This window comes from Musca domestica, unplaced genomic scaffold, assembly GCF_030504385.1.
Source record: "Musca domestica strain aabys unplaced genomic scaffold, Musca_domestica.polishedcontigs.V.1.1 7, whole genome shotgun sequence".
NCBI classification, from domain to species: domain Eukaryota; kingdom Metazoa; phylum Arthropoda; class Insecta; order Diptera; family Muscidae; genus Musca; species Musca domestica.
Window position 1 is genome coordinate 804,770 of NW_026712383.1, and position 22,656 is coordinate 827,425.

A 22,656-nucleotide genomic window follows, 5' to 3' on the forward strand; every position below is an offset into this window, starting at 1 on the left:
TCATGTATGTGTGAGCATTTTGATACAGCACAACGGCAAAGCAACGAAATATAAGGCTGAGGCAGAAATTTTCAAAGGAAAAAATGTATTGATGGAAAATGTAAATATTTTGCCAAAATGTCATTTTTGGATGAAATTCGTGAAATTTAACAGAGAATATGAAAATGATCAAATTTTTCAAAATTAAGTAGAAATTATAAAATGACCAAATTATGGGGATTTTCGAGAATTATGACCTGTGGGTAATTAGGAAAAATTTTAAATATTTTATTATCTTTTATGACCTGGGTTAAAAAATAATCCAGTGGCGTCCACGATTATATTGGCTCAATAAAATTACCTAATAAGAACAGTAATTAGCGAAAGTAATTTTTTTCCCAAAATGAAACACGTGTACAAATTTACTTATTTATTTAGGTAACAAATATATACGATAACTGTTGAAAATAAATATTTTTCTCTTTTTTAATTTAATTTGTAGCCCTGAAAAGGGCTGTTAGATAGTATGTTTTCGAATATCGAAAATATTGTGGAAAAAGTAATCTTTCTGGGAAAAATTACTTCTTGGCGGCGGTTTTCTTAGCAGCTGGCTTCTTTGCTGCTGCGGCCTTTTTGGGCTTAGCAGCTGCAGTTTTTGCCTTGGGTGCCTTTGGTTTAGTGGCAGATGCTTTGGCGGCGGTCTTTGCTGGTTTAGCTTTAACTGTACCGGTTTTCTTGGCAGCCTTTGCCTTTGTTTTGTCGGCCTTCTTCTTTTCAGCGGTCTTCTTGGCGGCAGAGGGTTTTTTGGCAGCTGCCTTCTTCTCACCAGCGGCCTTTTTAGGGGCGGCAGCCTTCTTCTTTTTGTCACCAGCGGCTGGGGCCTTCTTCTTCTTTTCAGCAGTCTTGGCTTTGGGTTCCTTAGAGGCCGAAGCAGACAATTTGAATGAACCAGAAGCACCCTTACCTTTAGTTTGGATCAATTTTCCACTGGCAACGGCACCTTTCAAGTACTTCTTGATGAAGGGGGCCAATTTTTGGGCATCTACTTTGTAGGTGCTGGCCAAGTATTTCTTGATGGCGGGCAATGATGAACCTCCACGTTCCTTCAGGGTCTTGATGGCGGCATCAACCATTTGCTGGGTTGGAGGGTGGGTAGGGGCAGCTGATGGCTTCTTTGCTTTGGCAGCGGCTTTTTTTGGTGCCTTTTTCTCAACAGCGGCAACTGGGGAGGCGGTGGCTTCAACAACGGCGGCGTCAGACATGGTTATTCACTGTTTGGTTTATATTTCACTGTTAACACAAATACACTCACAAATTTATGTGTACTATTATTTTTGTTAGCGGCGAGCTAAAGTGTAGGTACATCGAAAAGATGAGATGTGCATAGTAGTCAATTGGTAAATTTTTCGAAAGATTGTGTGGAAGCGTGTTTAATTTTTTACAAAAGTTTTCGGAGAAATTAAATTTTCCTGAAGAAGCTTTGATAATTTTCACTAAAAATGTTTTATACCTTTAAAGTATAGATTTCAGGCTATGTTTTAAAGAAAGTTTGGTGTAATTATCACTTGCCGTTTGTGAATTATAAACGTTTAACTTGGCAGATTATAAAAATGTAATCACAAATTTCCAACTAAAATTTAAAAAAATCAAATTTTTTATGAAAATTTAATTGAAAATTCTTTTTGAAAATGTAGCCTGATATGTTTACTTTAGGATCAAAGAAAAATATCGATGAAATTTCATATTTTACTATGTGAAAAAATTGAAATTATTATGTGGTCTATGACAGCAGAAATCCTCTTGTTGGCATAATTTCAATGAAGAAAAGTTTTTCTTGAAATAAATTTGAAAGCTCAAATCTTAATAAGTTTTATAAAAATTTCTTAAAAAACATTTCAGAATTTGTATATTTACATCAAAATATAACATTATTCACAAAAAGTCATAATTTACGGGGAAAAGTTACAAAATCCCCAGAATACTTCATACTACCAATGTACAGGCATTCAGTGACAAACGGTTATGTATTTTCATTTTGCAATATTTTTTATGAAATTTAACATAATTTGTTCTAAAATTTATTAAAAATAGTATTAGAAGCCATTTTCTACGTCATTTTGTCAAATTTTTGATTAATTTTATGAAAAAATATTCCCAAAAAGAAATTCCTCTTTACAGGCAAATATCACCTAGAACACTTGGAAATGTCATGAAATTAATTGCGTTTTACAAAAATGATTTTTCGATCAACTTCAAAGGTAGATATTATTGGCATTCCTTTTTATAATACTTTTAATTATATTTTACATCAAAATTCTCAACAAATCAATTATTTTCTTCTTCAATTTTTGAAAATAATAAATTATTACCAATTTCTTCAAATACATCGGGCAAAAATAATTTTGTAAATCCATACGGAGAAAATTCATAATCAAATCTCTTAAAATGCGTATAAAACATTTAAAAATGTTGCTGAAAAGGAATAAAACATATTTCATACATCATTCCTGAAAAAAATTAAATACGTGGGGCACATTTTAGCTGGAAATTTTTAAAATGCACATGAAATAATTCTTAGAAATTAAAGGCAGAGAATTTTTTCCCGTTAAATTGAATAGTCCACAACAGAAAAAAATGATCGAAGGGGAATAAAATGAGAGAAATAGACAAATTTCGCGCCAAAAATCATAAAGAGAGCAATTTTTTGTTTAACGGGAAAAGGAAAAAAACAAAATGGACAAAAAAAAATCCCGTTAGCAAAATGTATGTGGTGGTTGTTTTTATGAGTCATAGCATTTTTTTTCGAAGAGGGAGTACAAAAATGATAATAATTTTGCAAATTAAAGGAAAATATCAAAATGGATAATTCAAAAAATTCAAATAAAATTAAAAAAATAAAATATTCGATCAAAATAAAATAAAAAAATTAAATAAAAAAATAAAGTGTCGAAAAATCATCAACGAAAAAAAAAAACAACATCAAAAAATATATCTTTATTATAAAAAATGTTAATTGTTGAAAAATAATCATAGCCCTAAATTATTTTTATTTATTTCAAAAAAATACTAAAAATTGTAGATTGAGTAAAAAAATATCTCTTTTTTATAAAATATTTGTGGTCCTGAAAAGGACCGATTGTTTTGTTGTAAAATTGTTGCTTTTAAAACGTCAAGAATTTAAGCACGTTCTCCACGAATACGTCTGGCCAATTGGATATCCTTAGGCATGATGGTGACACGCTTAGCATGGATGGCGCACAAGTTAGTATCTTCGAAAAGACCAACCAAGTAGGCTTCACTGGCTTCTTGCAAGGCCATAACAGCAGAGCTCTGGAAACGCAAGTCAGTTTTGAAATCTTGAGCGATTTCACGAACCAAACGTTGGAAGGGCAATTTGCGGATCAACAATTCAGTACTCTTCTGGTAACGACGGATTTCACGCAAAGCAACTGTACCAGGACGGAAACGATGAGGCTTCTTAACACCGCCGGTGGCTGGGGCACTCTTACGGGCAGCTTTGGTAGCTAGTTGTTTACGGGGAGCCTTTCCACCGGTCGATTTACGGGCAGTTTGCTTAGTACGAGCCATTTTTCACTTGAATTTTTTTCACTTCACTAGAGATATGCACACAAACACGGTAGACACTGTAATAACGTTGCCATCGCCACGAAAACGAGTATTTATAGAAAATTGTGCTGTTAGCATCAACTTTCGGGGTTGATATGTTAGTGAATTCTTACCTATCCGTATACCAAATGTACACGCACACACAAAAGAGAACATACAATACTAACGGCAAATGTACACACACACATATAACTGTACATACTTTACTTGTGTGTTCAATAGTTGGAGAGAGCCTCAAATTTTGTATAAATACGAGCGGAATCGCCCGAAAAAAACATTAGTGCTCAAACTGTTCGTGAAGTGATAAGTGAAATAAACTAAAGTGAAAAAATGACTGGTCGTGGTAAAGGTGGTAAAGGCTTGGGAAAAGGTGGCGCTAAACGTCACAGGAAAGTGCTCCGTGATAACATCCAAGGTATTACCAAGCCAGCTATTAGACGTTTGGCTCGTCGTGGCGGTGTAAAACGTATCTCTGGCCTGATTTACGAAGAAACTCGTGGTGTTCTGAAGGTGTTTTTGGAAAACGTTATTCGTGATGCTGTCACCTACACCGAACATGCTAAGCGTAAAACCGTCACCGCTATGGATGTCGTATATGCTTTGAAGAGACAAGGCCGTACCTTGTACGGTTTCGGCGGTTAAACAAATTCTTGACGCAATTTGGAGAAATCTTTTTTACAACAAAACAATCGGTCCTTTTCAGGACCACAAAATATATCAAAAAAGAGATACTTTCTTGTTGAAAACTATTTTTTTAAATTAAAATAAATAAAAAATAAACACTTACCTTAGGAAATATAGGAATTTTATGTCAAAATTTCTAATAATTTTCTTTTTCAGCTTTCTCGTATTTTTTTTCTCACAAGTCGTGAAAAATTCAAAATAAATAAAGAAAAATATAAATACTTACTCGTTTCAATTTTCTCCAGAATATTTTCACCGAAAACATTGTTTTACCGAGGTCTCGTATTTTATTCCCTATCACAAACATGCCGTCGGCAACTCACATCGCTAAACACATTTAGTTCTTCTTCTTCTTCCTTTTCGTATAATATGAGTATAACATAGCGTCACTTTATGTATGTATTGGTGCTGTTTAGTCAATATTACTAAAGAACAACCATGATATGGTAGCAAAGGAATTTATTTTGACTTTTTTAAATATTTTTGAATCTTTTCTCAAATTTTATTTGAAATTGTTGAATATCTTTATTAAATAGATCGTTGATTCGTTGATTATCTTAAAAAATTTCATTAAAAATTTGTAAATTATTCACTAATCATTTCCTTTAAAATTTTACCGAAAATTAAAATCATTAAATTTTATTTAAAAATTCTTCATTAAATGAATTTTATTTTATTTATGTTAAATTTTCTTATTTAATTTTCAATTAATTTAATTTTTCATTACATTATTTTTTAAAAATCACATTTTCGTTTTATTTAAAATTATTATTATTATTAATTTAAAATTATTTAATTTATTTCCTTTTCATCAATTTAAAAATTTTTGATTTCATTTAAAGTATCTTTTATTTTCATAAAATGTGTTTATTATTCCAAATTTCTTTAAATTATTTTCAAATATTTTCATTTAAATTTCTTTGAAATTTCATTAATATTTGCCTTTATTTTCTGAAATTTTCTTATTTTAATTTAATTTAATTATTTTCGTTAATTTTCATTTCATTATTTTACTTTTATTCTATTTTTTGTGTTTAAAATTTTCCATAGCACCACAATGCGCTTTTATTTTCATGTATGTGTCCATTTATTTCCACCAAAACACTACTTTGCCGCCAAAATTCCCTTGCAAATCATCTACTTTATGCCTTCCCCAAAGAATGCGCCGGGGTACGATTTTTTCACATAAAATTACTACCCAGCCAGCCACCACCAACTGCCACATGCTTCTTCTTCCTCATAGTATACATACTCATTTGGTGACGCCACGATCTCTCCTCTCTCGCTCGCTCTATTCCTGAAATCATAAGAGACAACAACAACGACGACAACACAAATATCCAACTGACAACGAAAAACAGTTATTCTGCCAACGTCTCATACAAAATTATTGAGAATTTTTATTTTTTTCATACAAATGTAGCTTGACGCAATTTTCTTTCTCTTTTCAAATATTTTTTGTCGTCCTGAAAAGGACGGATTGGTTGATTTTTCTATGGAATTATACGATGGTCTGTATTCTTCTTCTTTTTCATTCCATAATACCTTTCGAAATAATTTAGGCTTTCTTTTCGGTCTTCTTGGGCAAGAGAACAGCTTGGATGTTTGGCAATACACCACCTTGGGCAATGGTAACGCCAGACAGCAATTTGTTCAATTCTTCGTCGTTACGGATGGCCAATTGCAAGTGACGGGGAATGATACGAGTCTTCTTGTTGTCACGGGCAGCATTGCCAGCCAATTCCAAGACTTCAGCAGCCAAATATTCCATGACAGCGGCTAAATAGACGGGAGCACCGGCACCAACACGCTCAGCATAGTTGCCTTTGCGCAACAGACGATGGATACGACCGACGGGGAATTGAAGACCAGCACGATTGGAACGGGACTTTGCCTTTCCCTTAACTTTGCCACCTTTACCACGACCAGACATTTTCACTTTATTTTAGTTTTGAACACTTCACTTAAGCACTGAAAAACACAAATGATAAAAATTTTCGGGCCGAAACGTGCTATTTATACTTTTCTCACACACACATTTCTTCAATAATGGGGTGGTTTGCCTTGTGTGTGCCTGCTAGCTGTGACTACCTGAAATTCTTGTCGACTACAATCTACAAATTCTGTATAGCTGGCCGTTTTGGTTATCATTTGTGAACAGTGTTAAAAGTGTTTGTGTGATTCAAAAAAAATAATAAGTGAAAATGCCTCCTAAAACCAGTGGTAAAGCAGCAAAGAAGGCCGGCAAAGCCCAAAAGAACATTACCAAGGGCGATAAGTCGAAGAGACGTACCAAGCGTAAGGAGAGTTACGCTATCTACATTTACAAAGTGTTGAAGCAAGTCCATCCCGACACCGGTATCTCCTCCAAGGCCATGAGCATCATGAACAGTTTCGTCAACGATATCTTCGAACGTATTGCCGCCGAAGCCTCTCGTTTGGCCCACTACAACAAGCGCTCGACCATCACCAGTCGGGAAATCCAGACCGCCGTCCGTCTATTGTTGCCCGGTGAATTGGCTAAGCACGCCGTCAGTGAAGGTACCAAGGCTGTTACTAAATACACCAGCTCCAAGTAAATGTCTTGATATTTTTCATTTATGCGTCGAAATACTACCTTAAAAGGCCCTTTTCAGGGCCACAAAAAACATTTCAAAAGAGATCATATTTTGTTGAAGCTACAATTTATCATTATTTAGTAATAAACGAATAAAATTCCATAGGAAATATATTTTTCTCTATACAATGATTTTTCCATGCATTTAGCTAACTCGCATATGTGCCTATGTTTAGCCATTGCTTGTGCGATATGCTATAACAGCCATCGTCGTCGTGCATGTGTGCGTGTGTTAGTGGTGATTTGCCTTGCCGTCGTTGATCAACATCGAATGGGCATCATGTATGTGTGAGCATTTTGATACAGCACAACGGCAAAGCAACGAAATATAAGGCTGAGGCAGAAATTTTCAAAGGAAAAAATGTATTGATGGAAAATGTAAATATTTTGCCAAAATGTCATTTTTGGATGAAATTCGTGAAATTTAACAGAGAATATGAAAATAGCAAATTTTTCAAAATTAAGTAGAAATTATAAAAATGACCAAATTATGGGGATTTTCGAGAATTATGACCTGTGGGTAATTAGGAAAAATTTTAAATATTTTATTATCTTTTATGACCTGGGTTAAAAAATAATCCAGTGGCGTCCACGATTATATTGGCTCAATAAAATTACCTAATAAGAACAGTAATTAGCGAAAGTAATTTTTTTCCCAAAATGAAACACGTGTACAAATTTACTTATTTATTTAGGTAACAAATATATACGATAACTGTTGAAAATAAATATTTTTCTCTTTTTTAATTTAATTTGTAGCCCTGAAAAGGGCTGTTAGATAGTATGTTTTCGAATATCGAAAATATTGTGGAAAAAGTAATCTTTCTGGGAAAAATTACTTCTTGGCGGCGGTTTTCTTAGCAGCTGGCTTCTTTGCTGCTGCGGCTTTTTTGGGCTTAGCAGCTGCAGTTTTTGCCTTGGGTGCCTTTGGTTTAGTGGCAGATGCTTTGGCGGCGGTCTTTGCTGGTTTAGCTTTAACTGTACCGGTTTTCTTGGCAGCCTTTGCCTTTGTTTTGTCGGCCTTCTTCTTTTCAGCGGTCTTCTTGGCGGCAGAGGGTTTTTTGGCAGCTGCCTTCTTCTCACCAGCGGCCTTTTTAGGGGCGGCAGCCTTCTTCTTTTTAGTCACCAGCGGCTGGGGCCTTCTTCTTCTTTTCAGCAGTCTTGGCTTTGGGTTCCTTAGAGGCCGAAGCAGACAATTTGAATGAACCAGAAGCACCCTTACCTTTAGTTTGGATCAATTTTCCACTGGCAACGGCACCTTTCAAGTACTTCTTGATGAAGGGGGCCAATTTTTGGGCATCTACTTTGTAGGTGCTGGCCAAGTATTTCTTGATGGCGGGCAATGATGAACCTCCACGTTCCTTCAGGGTCTTGATGGCGGCATCAACCATTTGCTGGGTTGGAGGGTGGGTAGGGGCAGCTGATGGCTTCTTTGCTTTGGCAGCGGCTTTTTTTGGTGCCTTTTTCTCAACAGCGGCAACTGGGGAGGCGGTGGCTTCAACAACGGCGGCGTCAGACATGGTTATTCACTGTTTGGTTTATATTTCACTGTTAACACAAATACACTCACAAATTTATGTGTACTATTATTTTTGTTAGCGGCGAGCTAAAGTGTAGGTACATCGAAAAGATGAGATGTGCATAGTAGTCAATTGGTAAATTTTTCGAAAGATTGTGTGGAAGCGTGTTTAATTTTTTACAAAAGTTTTCGGAGAAATTAAATTTTCCTGAAGAAGCTTTGATAATTTTCACTAAAAATGTTTTATACCTTTAAAGTATAGATTTCAGGCTATGTTTTAAAGAAAGTTTGGTGTAATTATCACTTGCCGTTTGTGAATTATAAACGTTTAACTTGGCAGATTATAAAAATGTAATCACAAATTTCCAACTAAAATTTAAAAAAATCAAATTTTTTATGAAAATTTAATTGAAAATTCTTTTTGAAAATGTAGCCTGATATGTTTACTTTAGGATCAAAGAAAAATATCGATGAAATTTCATATTTTACTATGTGAAAAAATTGAAATTATTATGTGGTCTATGACAGCAGAAATCCTCTTGTTGGCATAATTTCAATGAAGAAAAGTTTTTCTTGAAATAAATTTGAAAGCTCAAATCTTAATAAGTTTTATAAAAATTTCTTAAAAAACATTTCAGAATTTGTATATTTACATCAAAATATAACATTATTCACAAAAAGTCATAATTTACGGGGAAAAGTTACAAAATCCCCAGAATACTTCATACTACCAATGTACAGGCATTCAGTGACAAACGGTTATGTATTTTCATTTTGCAATATTTTTTATGAAATTTAACATAATTTGTTCTAAAATTTATTAAAAATAGTATTAGAAGCCATTTTCTACGTCATTTTGTCAAATTTTTGATAATTTTATGAAAAAATATTCCCAAAAAGAAATTCCTCTTTACAGGCAAATATCACCTAGAACACTTGGAAATGACATGAAATTAATTGCGTTTTACAAAATGATTTTCGATCAACTTCAAAGGTAGATATTATTGGAATTCCTTTTTATAATACTTTTAATTATATTTTACATCAAAATTATCAACAAATCAATTATTTTCTTCTTCAATTTTTGAAAATAATAAATTATTACCAATTTCTTCAAATACATCGGGCAAAAATAATTTTGTAAATCCATACGGAGAAAATTCATAATCAAATCTCTTAAAATGCGTTTAAAACATTTAAAAATGTTGCTGAAAAGGAATAAAACATATTTCATACATCATTCCTGAAAAAAATTAAATACGTGGGGCACATTTTAGCTGGAAATTTTTAAAATGCACATGAAATAATTCTTAGAAATTAAAGGCAGAGAATTTTTTCCCGTTAAATTGAATAGTCCACAACAGAAAAAAATGATCGAAGGGGAATAAAATGAGAGAAATAGACAAATTTCGCGCCAAAAATCATAAAGAGAGCAATTTTTTGTTTAACGGGAAAAGGAAAAAAACAAAATGGACAAAAAAAAATCCCGTTAGCAAAATGTATGTGGTGGTTGTTTTTATGAGTCATAGCATTTTTTTTCGAAGAGGGAGTACAAAAATGATAATAATTTTGCAAATTAAAGGAAAATATCAAAATGGATAATTCAAAAAATTCAAATAAAATTAAAAAAATAAAATATTCGATCAAAATAAAATAAAAAAATTAAATAAAAAATAAAGTGTCGAAAAATCATCAACGAAAAAAAAAAACAACATCAAAAAATATATCTTTATTATAAAAAATGTTAATTGTTGAAAAATAATCATAGCCCTAAATTATTTTTATTTATTTCAAAAAAATACTAAAAATTGTAGATTGAGTAAAAAAATATCTCTTTTTTATAAAATATTTGTGGTCCTGAAAAGGACCGATTGTTTTGTTGTAAAATTGTTGCTTTTAAAACGTCAAGAATTTAAGCACGTTCTCCACGAATACGTCTGGCCAATTGGATATCCTTAGGCATGATGGTGACACGCTTAGCATGGATGGCGCACAAGTTAGTATCTTCGAAAAGACCAACCAAGTAGGCTTCACTGGCTTCTTGCAAGGCCATAACAGCAGAGCTCTGGAAACGCAAGTCAGTTTTGAAATCTTGAGCGATTTCACGAACCAAACGTTGGAAGGGCAATTTGCGGATCAACAATTCAGTACTCTTCTGGTAACGACGGATTTCACGCAAAGCAACTGTACCAGGACGGAAACGATGAGGCTTCTTAACACCGCCGGTGGCTGGGGCACTCTTACGGGCAGCTTTGGTAGCTAGTTGTTTACGGGGAGCCTTTCCACCGGTCGATTTACGGGCAGTTTGCTTAGTACGAGCCATTTTTCACTTGAATTTTTTTCACTTCACTAGAGATATGCACACAAACACGGTAGACACTGTAATAACGTTGCCATCGCATATTGCATATTTATTTTCCCAAATAATTTAGTTACAAAATTGAACTTAAAATTCTAAGAATTATAATAATAGTTTTCCTAACAGTATTTAAACTTTTTCTAGGAATATAATATATAAGTATTAATTTGAGGTAGGTCAGCCCATTTGTGTTTTAAACTTTGACTTTGTCATAGGATTATTTGTAATTTTAACAAGAAAGGGAAGAAAACTTGTTAATCATTTATAATGAGTACTTATAACTAAAATAAAATACTTAAACATACAAAACAAAAACAAAACAAACAAAACAAAACAAAACTGAATTCAGATACTTAAAATAAATAAAAATAAAATAAATAAAACTTAAAAAACTACTATTTACAATATATACAAAATTTTTACAAAATTTTTATAATTTAATATTAATATTGTTCAGTTCTATATACAAGGTTTTCAATATTGTATGTTCCATATCTTCTGTTGTAAAAGATTATTTTTTCATTGCTATCGAATAATAAATTGTGAGTTTCTAAGTAGGTTAGACACATAGGTGACAAATAGCCATCATTTTGTAAATATCTTATGAAACATTCTTCGCTTATTACTCCATTTAGAATGATTGAGTTATTGCAATTATTGCAACTATTTATGAATTTAAGTCCTATCTTGGTCATGAATTTATCAATTCTATCCAGCTTGCTGGTGTTATATAGATTATTTAATGATGGTGATCGGAATCTTCCATCATCAGTTCTTTCTGCCCTCATATTTAGGCAGTATGCCAACATTTTTCGTTCAAAAACCCTAATTTTTTCCATCTGACTAGAAGATATGCTGAACCAAATTGGGAATGCATAGGATATGATTGGTCTTAATAGCTGTTTATAGATACACATTTTTATGTCCCTGCTAAGCCCTCTTTTTGAACTTAGAACATAATGCAATTTTTGAAAAGCTACTTTTACTTTTTGAAGTATGTACTCAACGTGCTTATTAAATGAGTAGTTTTCTTCAAAGAACACTCCCAGATATTTGATTTCAGACACGTTTTCAATTATATTGTTATCTATTTTTATTTTAGGTGAAAATTTTCTACAATTTTTATAAAGCCTTGTTTTCTTTCCTTTAATTATAATAGACTTACACTTACTTATATTAAGTCTTAATTTCCATTTTTTAAAATAATCATTTAATATTACCAGATAATCATTAAGTTTTTGCTGTGCAATTTTCGCTCTTGGGTGAGTGGCCGCTATCAGAATATCGTCTGCAAAGGTCAGAACTAGCAATTCATTTTCAGGCTGGGGTAAATCTGCCAGGTATAAATTATATAAAACCGGACCAAGTACCGATCCTTGGGGAACGCCGGCTTTTATATTATATGTGGAGGAGTGGGATTTTTCAACATTTACAGTAAATGTTCTACCATTTAAATAATTACTAGTGAGCCTTACTAAAGACCTGTGGAAATTATAATTAGCTTCCATTTTACTTATAATGCCTTTTTGCCACACAGTGTCAAAAGCTTGTTCAAAATCGAGGCTTACTGCAATTGTGGCACTTCTCTTATTGAAACCGCTAGATATCTGATTTGAAAATGCTAGAAGAGCATGTGAAGTTGACAATCTCTTACGAAATCCAAATTGGAAATCTTTAAGCAAATTATTTTCATCAATGTGTAAATTAATCCTTTCCAAAATGAGAATTTCAAATAGTTTGCCCAAATTTGACAATAGAGATATTGACCTATAACTACAAGGGGAAGTTGGGTCTTTTCCCGGCTTTAAAATAGGTATTACCATTGCGTGTTTCCACTTATTTGGGAAATACCCTAAATTAAGACATTGATTAAATAATATGGCAAGTTCTTTCCATAATCTACTGTCGATTTTTTGAATTATAAAATTCGGAATTCCGTCAACCCCGCTGCTCTTTTTCTTTTTTAATCTGTTTATAGCGATCCCTATATCATCAATCTTAAAAAGTTTTAGATTCCCATTCTCAGCGCCGTTTCCATCAGCAGTAACCCCATTTCCAAATGTAACCATAGACTCATTCTCCATATGAGGAGGGAATGAGTCATTAAAGTTACTCTGAATCTTGGAGTACTGCTCTGCTATTAGATTTGCTTTTTCTTTACTATCATGAATTATTTCATTTTGTTCGTTTAGTAATTGGGAAATTTTGGTTCTTTGAGTCGAGCTGAATTTTTTAACTTTTTTATACATGTCGCCATTTTTTGTTATGCTGTTTAGTCTACTTTCATAATAATTTTCCTCAAATATTTTGATTTTTTCTTGGATTATTTTATCCAGTCTTTGTATAATAGATGTTAGAGTAATATATTCATTTCTATCCAGAATTCTATACCTTCTTCTCCTCAGATTTTTCTTTTGTTTTATCAATAACATAATATCCTGTGGAAGCTGTACCATCATTCCATATTTTGGTCTATATTTTACCATACTTTCGTTCATTGCTGTAACTAGAATATTTGTTAAGGTTTCAACTTCTGCATCAATTTCATCAATTGTTGCATTTCTATTGACTGGGAGACTGAGTCTGCTCTTTTGGTCATCTATAGTGTTGTTAAATAAATTTCTGTTAAATGATTTAAAATCAAAGAACTCTTCATCCGTTCTTTTTTCAATAGTAATTGTTTTTATATTGATCAAAATTGCTTTATGATCAGAATTATAATCCAAAGTTTCTACACATTTCATTGGATCAGGTGCCGAAATCGCCATATTTGTGGAGGTAATAAATATGTCAATATAAGAATGATAGTTAAATTGACTCCTTGTTGGGTTATTTGAAGGTCTGATTAATAAGTTAGGGGTTGTGTTTAGCCAATCGGCAAGAACCCTCCCACTAACATTTACTTCCCTACCTCCCCATAGTGGGTGTTTGGCATTTAAGTCTGCCCCGATTATAGCTTCTTTATTTCCAATAATATTCCCTATGTTAACGAGGTCACATTCTTCAATATTGCCTAAAGGTTTTCTATAGAGAGACATTATTATTAAGTTAGTAGGACGACCTTTAACTTCAATTATCGTTCCCTCCAATTCTCCTAAATTTGCCTGAATGCGTTCTGCCTTAATCCAGTTTTTAATTAAAATTGCAGTTCCTCCTCCTCTTCCGCGACCACTTTCCCTATCTTGACGAAAAATTGTGTAATTTTTTAATTGAAACGTGTGTCTGTTTGTGAGTTTATGCTCAGCTAACAGAAGAATATCTGGGTTATGTTCATTCAAAAAAATATTCAAATAATGCCTTTTGTGTCTAGACACAATAGAATTTACGTTTATAAAAATTATTTTTAACTTAGTCATTGAGACGTAAATTTAATAATAATCCAAAAATAGCTTGAGATTTTTCTTCGTCAGTTTTCAGGTTGTTTCTAATTTTAGCATATTCATCAATTTTTTTAAAAATTGTAAACATGTCTTTTCCGATGTATTTTATACAGTCATTATTAAAGATGTCAAAAGCATGGGCATCGCCATGTGTCATTTTTTGGGGTAGTTTTGTAGCCGTTATTTGGCTGCTTTTAGTTACGTTCGAGTAGGATAAATTTGGATTATGTGGTGGAGCCTTATTTTCTAAGATTAATTTTGCACCAATTTTACCTTTATCTTTCATTCTTTGGACTATTTTTTCCCTTGTTGGGCATTTTCTATAACTTGCTACATGACCGTATTGTTTGCAATTAATGCAATATACAGGTTGTCCTATTTGTTTCTTAATTTGGCCCGTAATGGGGTCTTTAACAATTGTTTCTTTATTGTTTTCCTCCTTGGGAGGAATCGAACAGTTATTTGGTTCGTGGGTTTTATCGCATTTAACGCATCTGTAAATCATGTTACAATTTTTTGAAATATGCCCTATTCGTTGGCACCTCTTACAAATGATGCTATTGTCACTTTTATAATTTTCTATGCTAACTCCGCATTGAAAAATGTATTTTTGCCTTTTAAAGGCTTTTATGTCACTGTCTCTCGACAGTTGTATTACAAAACTATTTAGACTTAGTTTTCTAACATTAATAATATTAACTTTCATTTCAGAAAGATTATAATATTCCTTGATGTCATTTTCATCATAATTTCCTGATAGTTTTTTAATAACCAACGTTATTGGTTTATCTTCCTTAAGGGAATATGTATAAAAACTATAACCCTGTTCTATTAGTAGGTTTTTAACTTTAGGGTGGTCCTCACTTTTAGTTAGTTTAATTGTGATCATATTTTTATTCACAATTTTAATAGTAAAAAGATTATGCCCTAATAATCTATTAATTTTATTAGTAATTTCTTTGACATTGACATTGTATATTTTAAAAACAGGAGGAGGGCTGACCTTACCTTGCTTTTGTGTAGTTGTGTTTGTTTGAGTTGTTGTTGGTATATCATTGTTGCAGCTACCCTCTTCAATAACCGCTGTGTTGTTGTTGCTGTTGTTGTTGTTGTTGTTGTTGTTGTTGTTGAAATCATCCACCGTCATTGTTTCTGGCATTTCTTCTTCATTGTTCACGATTCTTACTCGTATATTCCTTTTGGTTTTAGCCTTTGGTTTATTGGCAGACGCCGTACCGAAGCCCCTGCTTGCTTCGGCAGCCCAATCATTATTTTTTATTTCATTATTCTCACTCACTTTAGATGAATTTTCTTTCATTATTTTTATTTCATTTTCAAGCTCAATGACACGAGCTTTAAATAGTTCACGGTCTTTAGCAAGTTCATTTATTATGCTTTTAAGTTTTGTAATTTCTATTTCAGTGTCACTTTCGCTACTGTGCTTTTCTTTTTTTCTTTTTCTAAGTTTTTTATCTTTTTCACAAGCTTTCAGTTTATCTTCAGTAGTTATACTACTGTGATCTGAGAAAAAATCACTGTTTTCCATTTTAGAAATGTCTTATTTTGTGGGTCTTCGGCTAATAGCCTTGCCCTAATTAAAATAAAGCTTAACTTTTTACACAATGAGTCTTATTGTTCACTGGTAGGAATTCAATAAGAATTCAATAATAATCTTTTCAAAATCACTTCACTTTTCCACTTTAATATTTTATTTTCACTTCTTGTCACTTGATGATACCACTTTGAATGTTCGACACTGAATCCGTTGCCATCGCCAAGAAAACGAGTATTTATAGAAAATTGTGCTGTTAGCATCAACTTTCGGGGTTGATATGTTAGTGAATTCTTACCTATCCGTATACCAAATGTACACGCACACACAAAAGAGAACATACAATACTAACGGCAAATGTACACACACACATATAACTGTACATACTTTACTTGTGCGTTAAATGGTTGGAGAGAGCCTCAAATTTTGTATAAATACGAGCGGAATCGCCCGGAAAAAAATCATTCGTGCTTAACGTTAGTGAAGTGATAAGTGAAATAAACTAAAGTGAAAAAATGACTGGTCGTGGTAAAGGTGGTAAAGGCTTGGGAAAAGGTGGCGCTAAACGTCACAGGAAAGTGCTCCGTGATAACATCCAAGGTATTACCAAGCCAGCTATTAGACGTTTGGCTCGTCGTGGCGGTGTAAAACGTATCTCTGGCCTGATTTACGAAGAAACTCGTGGTGTTCTGAAGGTGTTTTTGGAAAACGTTATTCGTGATGCTGTCACCTACACCGAACATGCTAAGCGTAAAACCGTCACCGCTATGGATGTCGTATATGCTTTGAAGAGACAAGGCCGTACCTTGTACGGTTTCGGCGGTTAAACAAATTCTTGACGCAATTTGGAGAAATCTTTTTTACAACAAAACAATCGGTCCTTTTCAGGACCACAACATATATCAAAAAAGAGATACATTCTTGTTGAAAACTATTTTTTTTAATTAAAATCATTAAAATCAATAAAAAATAAACACTTACCTTAGGAAATATAGGAATTTTATGTCAAAATTTCTAATAATTTTCTTTTTCAGCTATCTCGTATTTTTTTTCACAATTCGTGAAAAATTTCTAAAATCAAATAAAGAAAAAATATAAATACTTACTCGTTTCAATTTTCTCCAGAATATTTTCACCGAAAACCTTCTTTTACCGATGTCTCGTATTTTATTCCCGATCACAAACATGCCGTCGGCAACTCACATCGCTAAACACATTTAGTTGTTCTTCTTCTTCCTTTTCGTATAATATGAGTATAACATAGCGTCGCTTTATGTATGTATTGGTATTATTTAGTCGATATTACTAAAGAACGACCATGCTGTGGTAGCAAAGGAATTTCATTTTGACTTTTTTTTAAACATTGTTGAATCTTTCTCAAAATTTAATTTGAAATTGTTGAAAACATTTATTAAATAGATCGTTGATTTATTTTATTTCGAAAAATTTCATTAAAAATTTGTAAATTATTCACTAATCATTTCTTTAAAATTGTATCGAAAATTAAAATCATTGAATTTTATTTAAAAGTTCTTCATTAAATGAATTTTATTTTATTTATGTTAAATTTTCTTATTTAATTTTCAATTAATTTAATTTTTCATTACATTATTTTTTAAAAATCACATTTTCGTTTTATTTAAAATTATTATTATTATTAATTTAAAATTATTTAATTTATTTCCTTTTCATAATTTAAAATTTTTGATTTCATTTAAAGTATCTTTTATTTTCATAAAATATGTTTATTATTCCAAATTTCTTTAAATTATTTTCAAATATTTTCATTAAATTTGCTAAAATTTCATTAATATTTGCCTTAATTTTTAAAAATTTTCTTATTTTATTTTAATTTAATTATTAATTTACGTTATTTTATTTTTCTTTGTAATTATTTTCGTTAATTTTCATTTTATTATGTTACTTTTATTCTATTTTTTGTATTTAAAATTTTCCATAGCACCACAATGCGCTTTTATTTTCATGTATGTGTCCATTTATTTCCACCACAACACTACTTTGCCGCCAAAATTCCCTTGCAAATCCTCTACTTTATGCTTTCCCCAAGAATGCGCCGGGGTACGATTTTTTCACATAAAATTACTACGAAGCCACCACCAACTGCCACATGCTTCTTCTTCCTCATAGTATACATACTCATTTGGTGACGCCACGATCTCTCCTCTCTCGCTCGCTCTATTCCTGAAATCATAAGAGACAACAACAACGAATATGCAACTGACAACGAAAAACAGTTATTCTGCCAACGTCTCAGAAAATTATTGAGAATTTTTATTTTTTTCATACAAATGTAGCTTGACGCAATTTTCTTTCTCTTTTCAAATATTTTTTGTCGTCCTGAAAAGGACGGATTGGTTGATTTTTCTATGGAATTATACGATGGTCTGTATTCTTCTTCTTTCATTCCATAATACCTCTTTCGAGATAGTAATTTAGGCTTTCTTTTCGGTCTTCTTGGGCAAGAGAACAGCTTGGATGTTTGGCAATACACCACCTTGGGCAATGGTAACGCCAGACAGCAATTTGTTCAATTCTTCGTCGTTACGGATGGCCAATTGCAAGTGACGGGGAATGATACGAGTCTTCTTGTTGTCACGGGCAGCATTGCCAGCCAATTCCAAGACTTCAGCAGCCAAATATTCCATGACAGCGGCTAAATAGACGGGAGCACCGGCACCAACACGCTCAGCATAGTTGCCTTTGCGCAACAGACGATGGATACGACCGACGGGGAATTGAAGACCAGCACGATTGGAACGGGACTTTGCCTTTCCCTTAACTTTGCCACCTTTACCACGACCAGACATTTTCACTTTATTTTAGTTTTAAACACTTCACTTAAGCACTGAAAAACACAAATGATAAAAATTTTCGGGCCGTAACGTGCTATTTATACTTTTCTCACACACACATTTCTTCAATAATGGGGTGGTTTGCCTTGTGTGTGCCTACTAGCTGTGACTACCTGAAATTCTTGTCGACTACAATCTACAAATTCTGTATAGCTGGCCGATTTGGTTATCATTTGTGAACAGTGTTAAAAGTGTTTGTGTGATTCAAAAAAAATAATAAGTGAAAATGCCTCCTAAAACCAGTGGTAAAGCAGCAAAGAAGGCCGGCAAAGCCCAAAAGAACATTACCAAGGGCGATAAGTCGAAGAGACGTACCAAGCGTAAGGAGAGTTACGCTATCTACATTTACAAAGTGTTGAAGCAAGTCCATCCCGACACCGGTATCTCCTCCAAGGCCATGAGCATCATGAACAGTTTCGTCAACGATATCTTCGAACGTATTGCCGCCGAAGCCTCTCGTTTGGCCCACTACAACAAGCGCTCGACCATCACCAGTCGGGAAATCCAGACCGCCGTCCGTCTATTGTTGCCCGGTGAATTGGCTAAGCACGCCGTCAGTGAAGGTACCAAGGCTGTTACTAAATACACCAGCTCCAAGTAAATGTCTTGATATTTTTCATTTTCATGCGTCGAAATACTACCTTAAAAGGCCCTTTTCAGGGCCACAAAAAACATTTCAAAAGAGATCATATTTTGTTGAAGCTACAATTTATCATTATTTAGTAATAAACGAATAAAATTCCATAAGAAATATATTTTTCTCTATACAATGATTTTTCCAAGCATTTAGCTAACTCGCATATGTGCCTTTGCTTGCTTGGGTTCTATGCTTGCTTGTGCTATATGCTATAACAGCCATAGTCGTCGTGTATGTGTGCGTGTGTTAGTGGTGATTTGCCTTGCCGTCGTTGATCAACATCGAATGGGCATCATGTATGTGTGAGCATTTTGTTACAGCACAACGGCAAAGCAACGAAATATAAGGCTGAGGCAGAAATTATCAAAGGAAAAAATGTATTGATGGAAAATGTAAATATTTTGCCAAAATGTCATTTTTAGATGAAATTCGTGAAATTTAACAGAGAATATGAAAATGGCAAAATTTTCAAAATTAAGTAGAAATTATAAAAATGACCAAATTATGGGGATTTTCGAGAATTATGACCTGTGGGTAATTAGGAAAAATTTTAAATATTTTATTATCTTTTATGACCTGGGTTAAAAAATAATCCAGTGGCGTCCACGATTATATTGGTTCAATAAAATTACCTAATAAGAACAGTAATTAGCGAAAGTAATTTTTTCAAACACGTGTACAATTTTTTTTAGGTAACAAATATATACGATAACTGTTGAAAATAAATATTTTTCTCTTTTTTAATTTAATTTGTAGCCCTGAAAAGGGCTGTTAGATAGTATGTTTTCGAATATCGAAAATATTGTGGAAAAAGTAATCTTTCTGGGAAAAATTACTTCTTGGCGGCGGTTTTCTTAGCAGCTGGCTTCTTTGCTGCTGCGGCCTTTTTGGGCTTAGCAGCTGCAGTTTTTGCCTTGGGTGCCTTTGGTTTAGTGGCAGATGCTTTGGCGGCGGTCTTTGCTGGTTTAGCTTTAACTGTACCGGTTTTCTTGGCAGCCTTTGCCTTTGTTTTGTCGGCCTTCTTCTTTTCAGCGGTCTTCTTGGCGGCAGAGGGTTTTTTGGCAGCTGCCTTCTTCTCACCAGCGGCCTTTTTAGGGGCGGCAGCCTTCTTCTTTTTGTCACCAGCGGCTGGGGCCTTCTTCTTCTTTTCAGCAGTCTTGGCTTTGGGTTCCTTGGAGGCCGAAGCTGACAATTTGAATGAACCAGAAGCACCCTTACCTTTAGTTTGGATCAATTTTCCACTGGCAACGGCACCTTTCAAGTACTTCTTGATGAAGGGGGCCAATTTTTGGGCATCCACTTTGTAGGTGCTGGCCAAGTATTTCTTGATGGCGGGCAATGATGAACCTCCACGTTCCTTCAGGGTCTTGATGGCGGCATCAACCATTTGCTGGGTTGGAGGGTGGGTAGGGGCAGCTGATGGCTTCTTTGCTTTGGCAGCGGCTTTTTTTGGTGCCTTTTTCTCAACAGCGGCAACTGGGGAGGCGGTGGCTTCAACAACGGCGGCGTCAGACATGGTTATTCACTGTTTGGTTTATATTTCACTGTTAACACAAATACACTCACAAATTTATGTGTACTATTATTTTTGTTAGCGGCGAGCTAAAGTGTAGGTACATCGAAAAGATGAGATGTGCATAGTAGTCAATTGGTAAATTTTTCGAAAGATTGTGTGGAAGCGTGTTTAATTTTTTACAAAAGTTTTCGGAGAAATTAAATTTTCCTGAAGAAGCTTTGATAATTTTCACTAAAAATGTTTTATACCTTTAAAGTATAGATTTCAGGCTATGTTTTAAAGAAAGTTTGGTGTAATTATCACTTGCCGTTTGTGAATTATAAACGTTTAACTTGGCAGATTATAAAAATGTAATCACAAATTTCCAACTAAAATTTAAAAAAATCAAATTTTTTATGAAAATTTAATTGAAAATTCTTTTTGAAAATGTAGCCTGATATGTTTACTTTAGGATCAAAGAAAAATATCGATGAAATTTCATATTTTACTATGTGAAAAAATTGAAATTATTATGTGGTCTATGACAGCAGAAATCCTCTTGTTGGCATAATTTCAATGAAGAAAAGTTTTTCTTGAAATAAATTTGAAAGCTCAAATCTTAATAAGTTTTATAAAAATTTCTTAAAAAACATTTCAGAATTTGTATATTTACATCAAAATATAACATTATTCACAAAAAGTCATAATTTACGGGGAAAAGTTACAAAATCCCCAGAATACTTCATACTACCAATGTACAGGCATTCACTGACAAACGGTTATGTATTTTCATTTTGCAATATTTTTTGTGAATTTTAACATAATTTGTTCTATAATTTATAAAAAATAGTATTAGAAGCCATTTTCTACGTTATTTTGTCAATTTTTTGTTAATTTTATAAAAAAATATTCCCAAAAAGAAATTCCTCTTTACAGGCAAATATCACCTAGAACACTTGGAAATGTCATGAAATTAATTGCGTTTTACAAAAATGATTTTCGATCAACTTCAAAGGTAGATATTATTGGAATTCCTTTTTATAATACTTTTAATTATATTTTACATCGAAATTCTGAACAAATTAATTATTTTCTTCTTCGATTTTTGAAAATAATAAATTATTACCAGTTTCTCTAAATACATCGGGCAAAAATAATTTTGTAATTCCATACGGAGAAAATTCATATTCAAATCTCTTAAAATGCGTATAAAACATTTAAAAATGTTGCTGAAAAGGAATAAAACATATTTCATACATCATTCCTGAAAAAAATTAAATACGTGGGGCACATTTTAGCTGGAAATTTTTAAAATTCACATGAAATAATTCGTAGAAATTAAAGGCAGAAATTTTTTTCCCGTTAAATTGAATAGTCCACAACAGAAAAAAATGATCGAAGGGGAATAAAATGAGAGAAATAGACAAATTTCGCGCCAAAAATCATAAAGAGAGCAATTTTTTATTTAACGGGAAAAGGAAAAAAACAAAATGGACAAAAAAAAATCCCGTTAGCAAAATGTATGTGGTGGTTGTTTTTATGAGTCATAGCATTTTTTTTCGAAGAGGGAGTACAAAAATGATAATAATTTTGCAAATTAAAGGAAATTATCAAAATGGATAATTCAAAAAATTCAAACAAAATTAAAAAAATAAAATATTCGATCAAAATAAAATAAAAAAAATTAAATAAAAAAATAAAGTGTCGAAAAATCATCAACGAAAAAAAAAACAACATCAAAAAATATATCTTTATTATAAAAAATGTTAATTGTTGAAAAATAATCATAGCCCTAAATTATTTTTATTTATTTCAAAAAAATACTAAAAATTGTAGATTGAGTAAAAAAATTATCTCTTTTTTATAAAATATTTGTGGTCCTGAAAAGGACCGATTGTTTTGTTGTAAAATTGTTGCTTTTAAAACGTCAAGAA

The 22,656-nt window shown here is 32.8% G+C and overlaps 9 protein-coding genes across 9 annotated transcripts; 4 read left to right on the forward strand and 5 right to left on the reverse strand.

Annotated features, from left to right (window-relative positions):
* Positions 1–496: 496 nt before the first annotated feature.
* Positions 497–1,294, reverse strand: LOC131806072 (histone H1-like). The gene has a single exon (XM_059129977.1). The coding sequence runs from the start codon at positions 1,239–1,241 to the stop codon at positions 558–560; it is 684 nt and encodes a 227-aa protein (XP_058985960.1). The 5' UTR covers positions 1,242–1,294; the 3' UTR covers positions 497–557.
* Positions 1,295–3,901: 2,607 nt separating this feature from the next.
* Positions 3,902–4,319, forward strand: LOC131806083 (histone H4). The gene has a single exon (XM_059129988.1). The coding sequence runs from the start codon at positions 3,937–3,939 to the stop codon at positions 4,246–4,248; it is 312 nt and encodes a 103-aa protein (XP_058985971.1). The 5' UTR covers positions 3,902–3,936; the 3' UTR covers positions 4,249–4,319.
* A 1,412-nt stretch (positions 4,320–5,731) lies between these two features.
* On the reverse strand, positions 5,732–6,367 carry LOC131806075 (histone H2A). Its single transcript, XM_059129980.1, has one exon. It carries the CDS (start codon positions 6,221–6,223, stop codon positions 5,849–5,851), a length of 375 nt encoding a protein of 124 aa, XP_058985963.1. The 5' UTR covers positions 6,224–6,367; the 3' UTR covers positions 5,732–5,848.
* An 11-nt stretch (positions 6,368–6,378) lies between these two features.
* Positions 6,379–6,885, forward strand: LOC131806079 (histone H2B). The gene has a single exon (XM_059129984.1). The coding sequence runs from the start codon at positions 6,495–6,497 to the stop codon at positions 6,867–6,869; it is 375 nt and encodes a 124-aa protein (XP_058985967.1). The 5' UTR covers positions 6,379–6,494; the 3' UTR covers positions 6,870–6,885.
* Positions 6,886–7,742: 857 nt separating this feature from the next.
* On the reverse strand, positions 7,743–8,480 carry LOC131806188 (histone H1-like). Its single transcript, XM_059130146.1, has 2 exons — positions 8,034–8,480; positions 7,743–7,975 (listed from the first exon to the last, which is right to left on the reverse strand). The coding sequence occupies exons 1-2, from the start codon at positions 8,425–8,427 to the stop codon at positions 7,743–7,745; spliced, it is 627 nt and encodes a 208-aa protein (XP_058986129.1). The 5' UTR covers positions 8,428–8,480.
* Positions 8,481–16,194: 7,714 nt separating this feature from the next.
* On the forward strand, positions 16,195–16,604 carry LOC131806082 (histone H4). Its single transcript, XM_059129987.1, has one exon. The coding sequence runs from the start codon at positions 16,233–16,235 to the stop codon at positions 16,542–16,544; it is 312 nt and encodes a 103-aa protein (XP_058985970.1). The 5' UTR covers positions 16,195–16,232; the 3' UTR covers positions 16,545–16,604.
* Positions 16,605–18,160: 1,556 nt separating this feature from the next.
* Positions 18,161–18,578, reverse strand: LOC131806074 (histone H2A). The gene has a single exon (XM_059129979.1). It carries the CDS (start codon positions 18,543–18,545, stop codon positions 18,171–18,173), a length of 375 nt encoding a protein of 124 aa, XP_058985962.1. The 5' UTR covers positions 18,546–18,578; the 3' UTR covers positions 18,161–18,170.
* Positions 18,579–18,620: 42 nt separating this feature from the next.
* LOC131806078 (histone H2B) lies at positions 18,621–19,250 on the forward strand. Its single transcript, XM_059129983.1, has one exon. The coding sequence runs from the start codon at positions 18,817–18,819 to the stop codon at positions 19,189–19,191; it is 375 nt and encodes a 124-aa protein (XP_058985966.1). The 5' UTR covers positions 18,621–18,816; the 3' UTR covers positions 19,192–19,250.
* Positions 19,251–19,998: 748 nt separating this feature from the next.
* On the reverse strand, positions 19,999–20,796 carry LOC131806073 (histone H1-like). Its single transcript, XM_059129978.1, has one exon. The coding sequence runs from the start codon at positions 20,741–20,743 to the stop codon at positions 20,060–20,062; it is 684 nt and encodes a 227-aa protein (XP_058985961.1). The 5' UTR covers positions 20,744–20,796; the 3' UTR covers positions 19,999–20,059.
* Positions 20,797–22,656: the final 1,860 nt, after the last annotated feature.

Excerpts from the sequence above, each read along its gene's own strand:
- LOC131806075 (XM_059129980.1), bottom strand. The coding sequence starts at position 6,223 with ATGTCTGGTCGTGGTAAAGGTGGCAAAGTTAAGGGAAAGGCAAAGTCC.
- LOC131806074 (XM_059129979.1), bottom strand. The coding sequence starts at position 18,545 with ATGTCTGGTCGTGGTAAAGGTGGCAAAGTTAAGGGAAAGGCAAAGTCC.
- LOC131806083 (XM_059129988.1), top strand. The coding sequence starts at position 3,937 with ATGACTGGTCGTGGTAAAGGTGGTAAAGGCTTGGGAAAAGGTGGCGCT.
- LOC131806078 (XM_059129983.1), top strand. The coding sequence starts at position 18,817 with ATGCCTCCTAAAACCAGTGGTAAAGCAGCAAAGAAGGCCGGCAAAGCC.
- LOC131806072 (XM_059129977.1), bottom strand. The coding sequence starts at position 1,241 with ATGTCTGACGCCGCCGTTGTTGAAGCCACCGCCTCCCCAGTTGCCGCT.
- LOC131806188 (XM_059130146.1), bottom strand. The coding sequence starts at position 8,427 with ATGTCTGACGCCGCCGTTGTTGAAGCCACCGCCTCCCCAGTTGCCGCT. Across the intron at positions 7,976-8,033 it reads GAAGAAGGCCCCAGCCGCTG|CTGCCAAAAAACCCTCTGCC; the intron begins GTGACTAAAAAG and ends AGAAGAAGGCAG.
- LOC131806079 (XM_059129984.1), top strand. The coding sequence starts at position 6,495 with ATGCCTCCTAAAACCAGTGGTAAAGCAGCAAAGAAGGCCGGCAAAGCC.
- LOC131806073 (XM_059129978.1), bottom strand. The coding sequence starts at position 20,743 with ATGTCTGACGCCGCCGTTGTTGAAGCCACCGCCTCCCCAGTTGCCGCT.
- LOC131806082 (XM_059129987.1), top strand. The coding sequence starts at position 16,233 with ATGACTGGTCGTGGTAAAGGTGGTAAAGGCTTGGGAAAAGGTGGCGCT.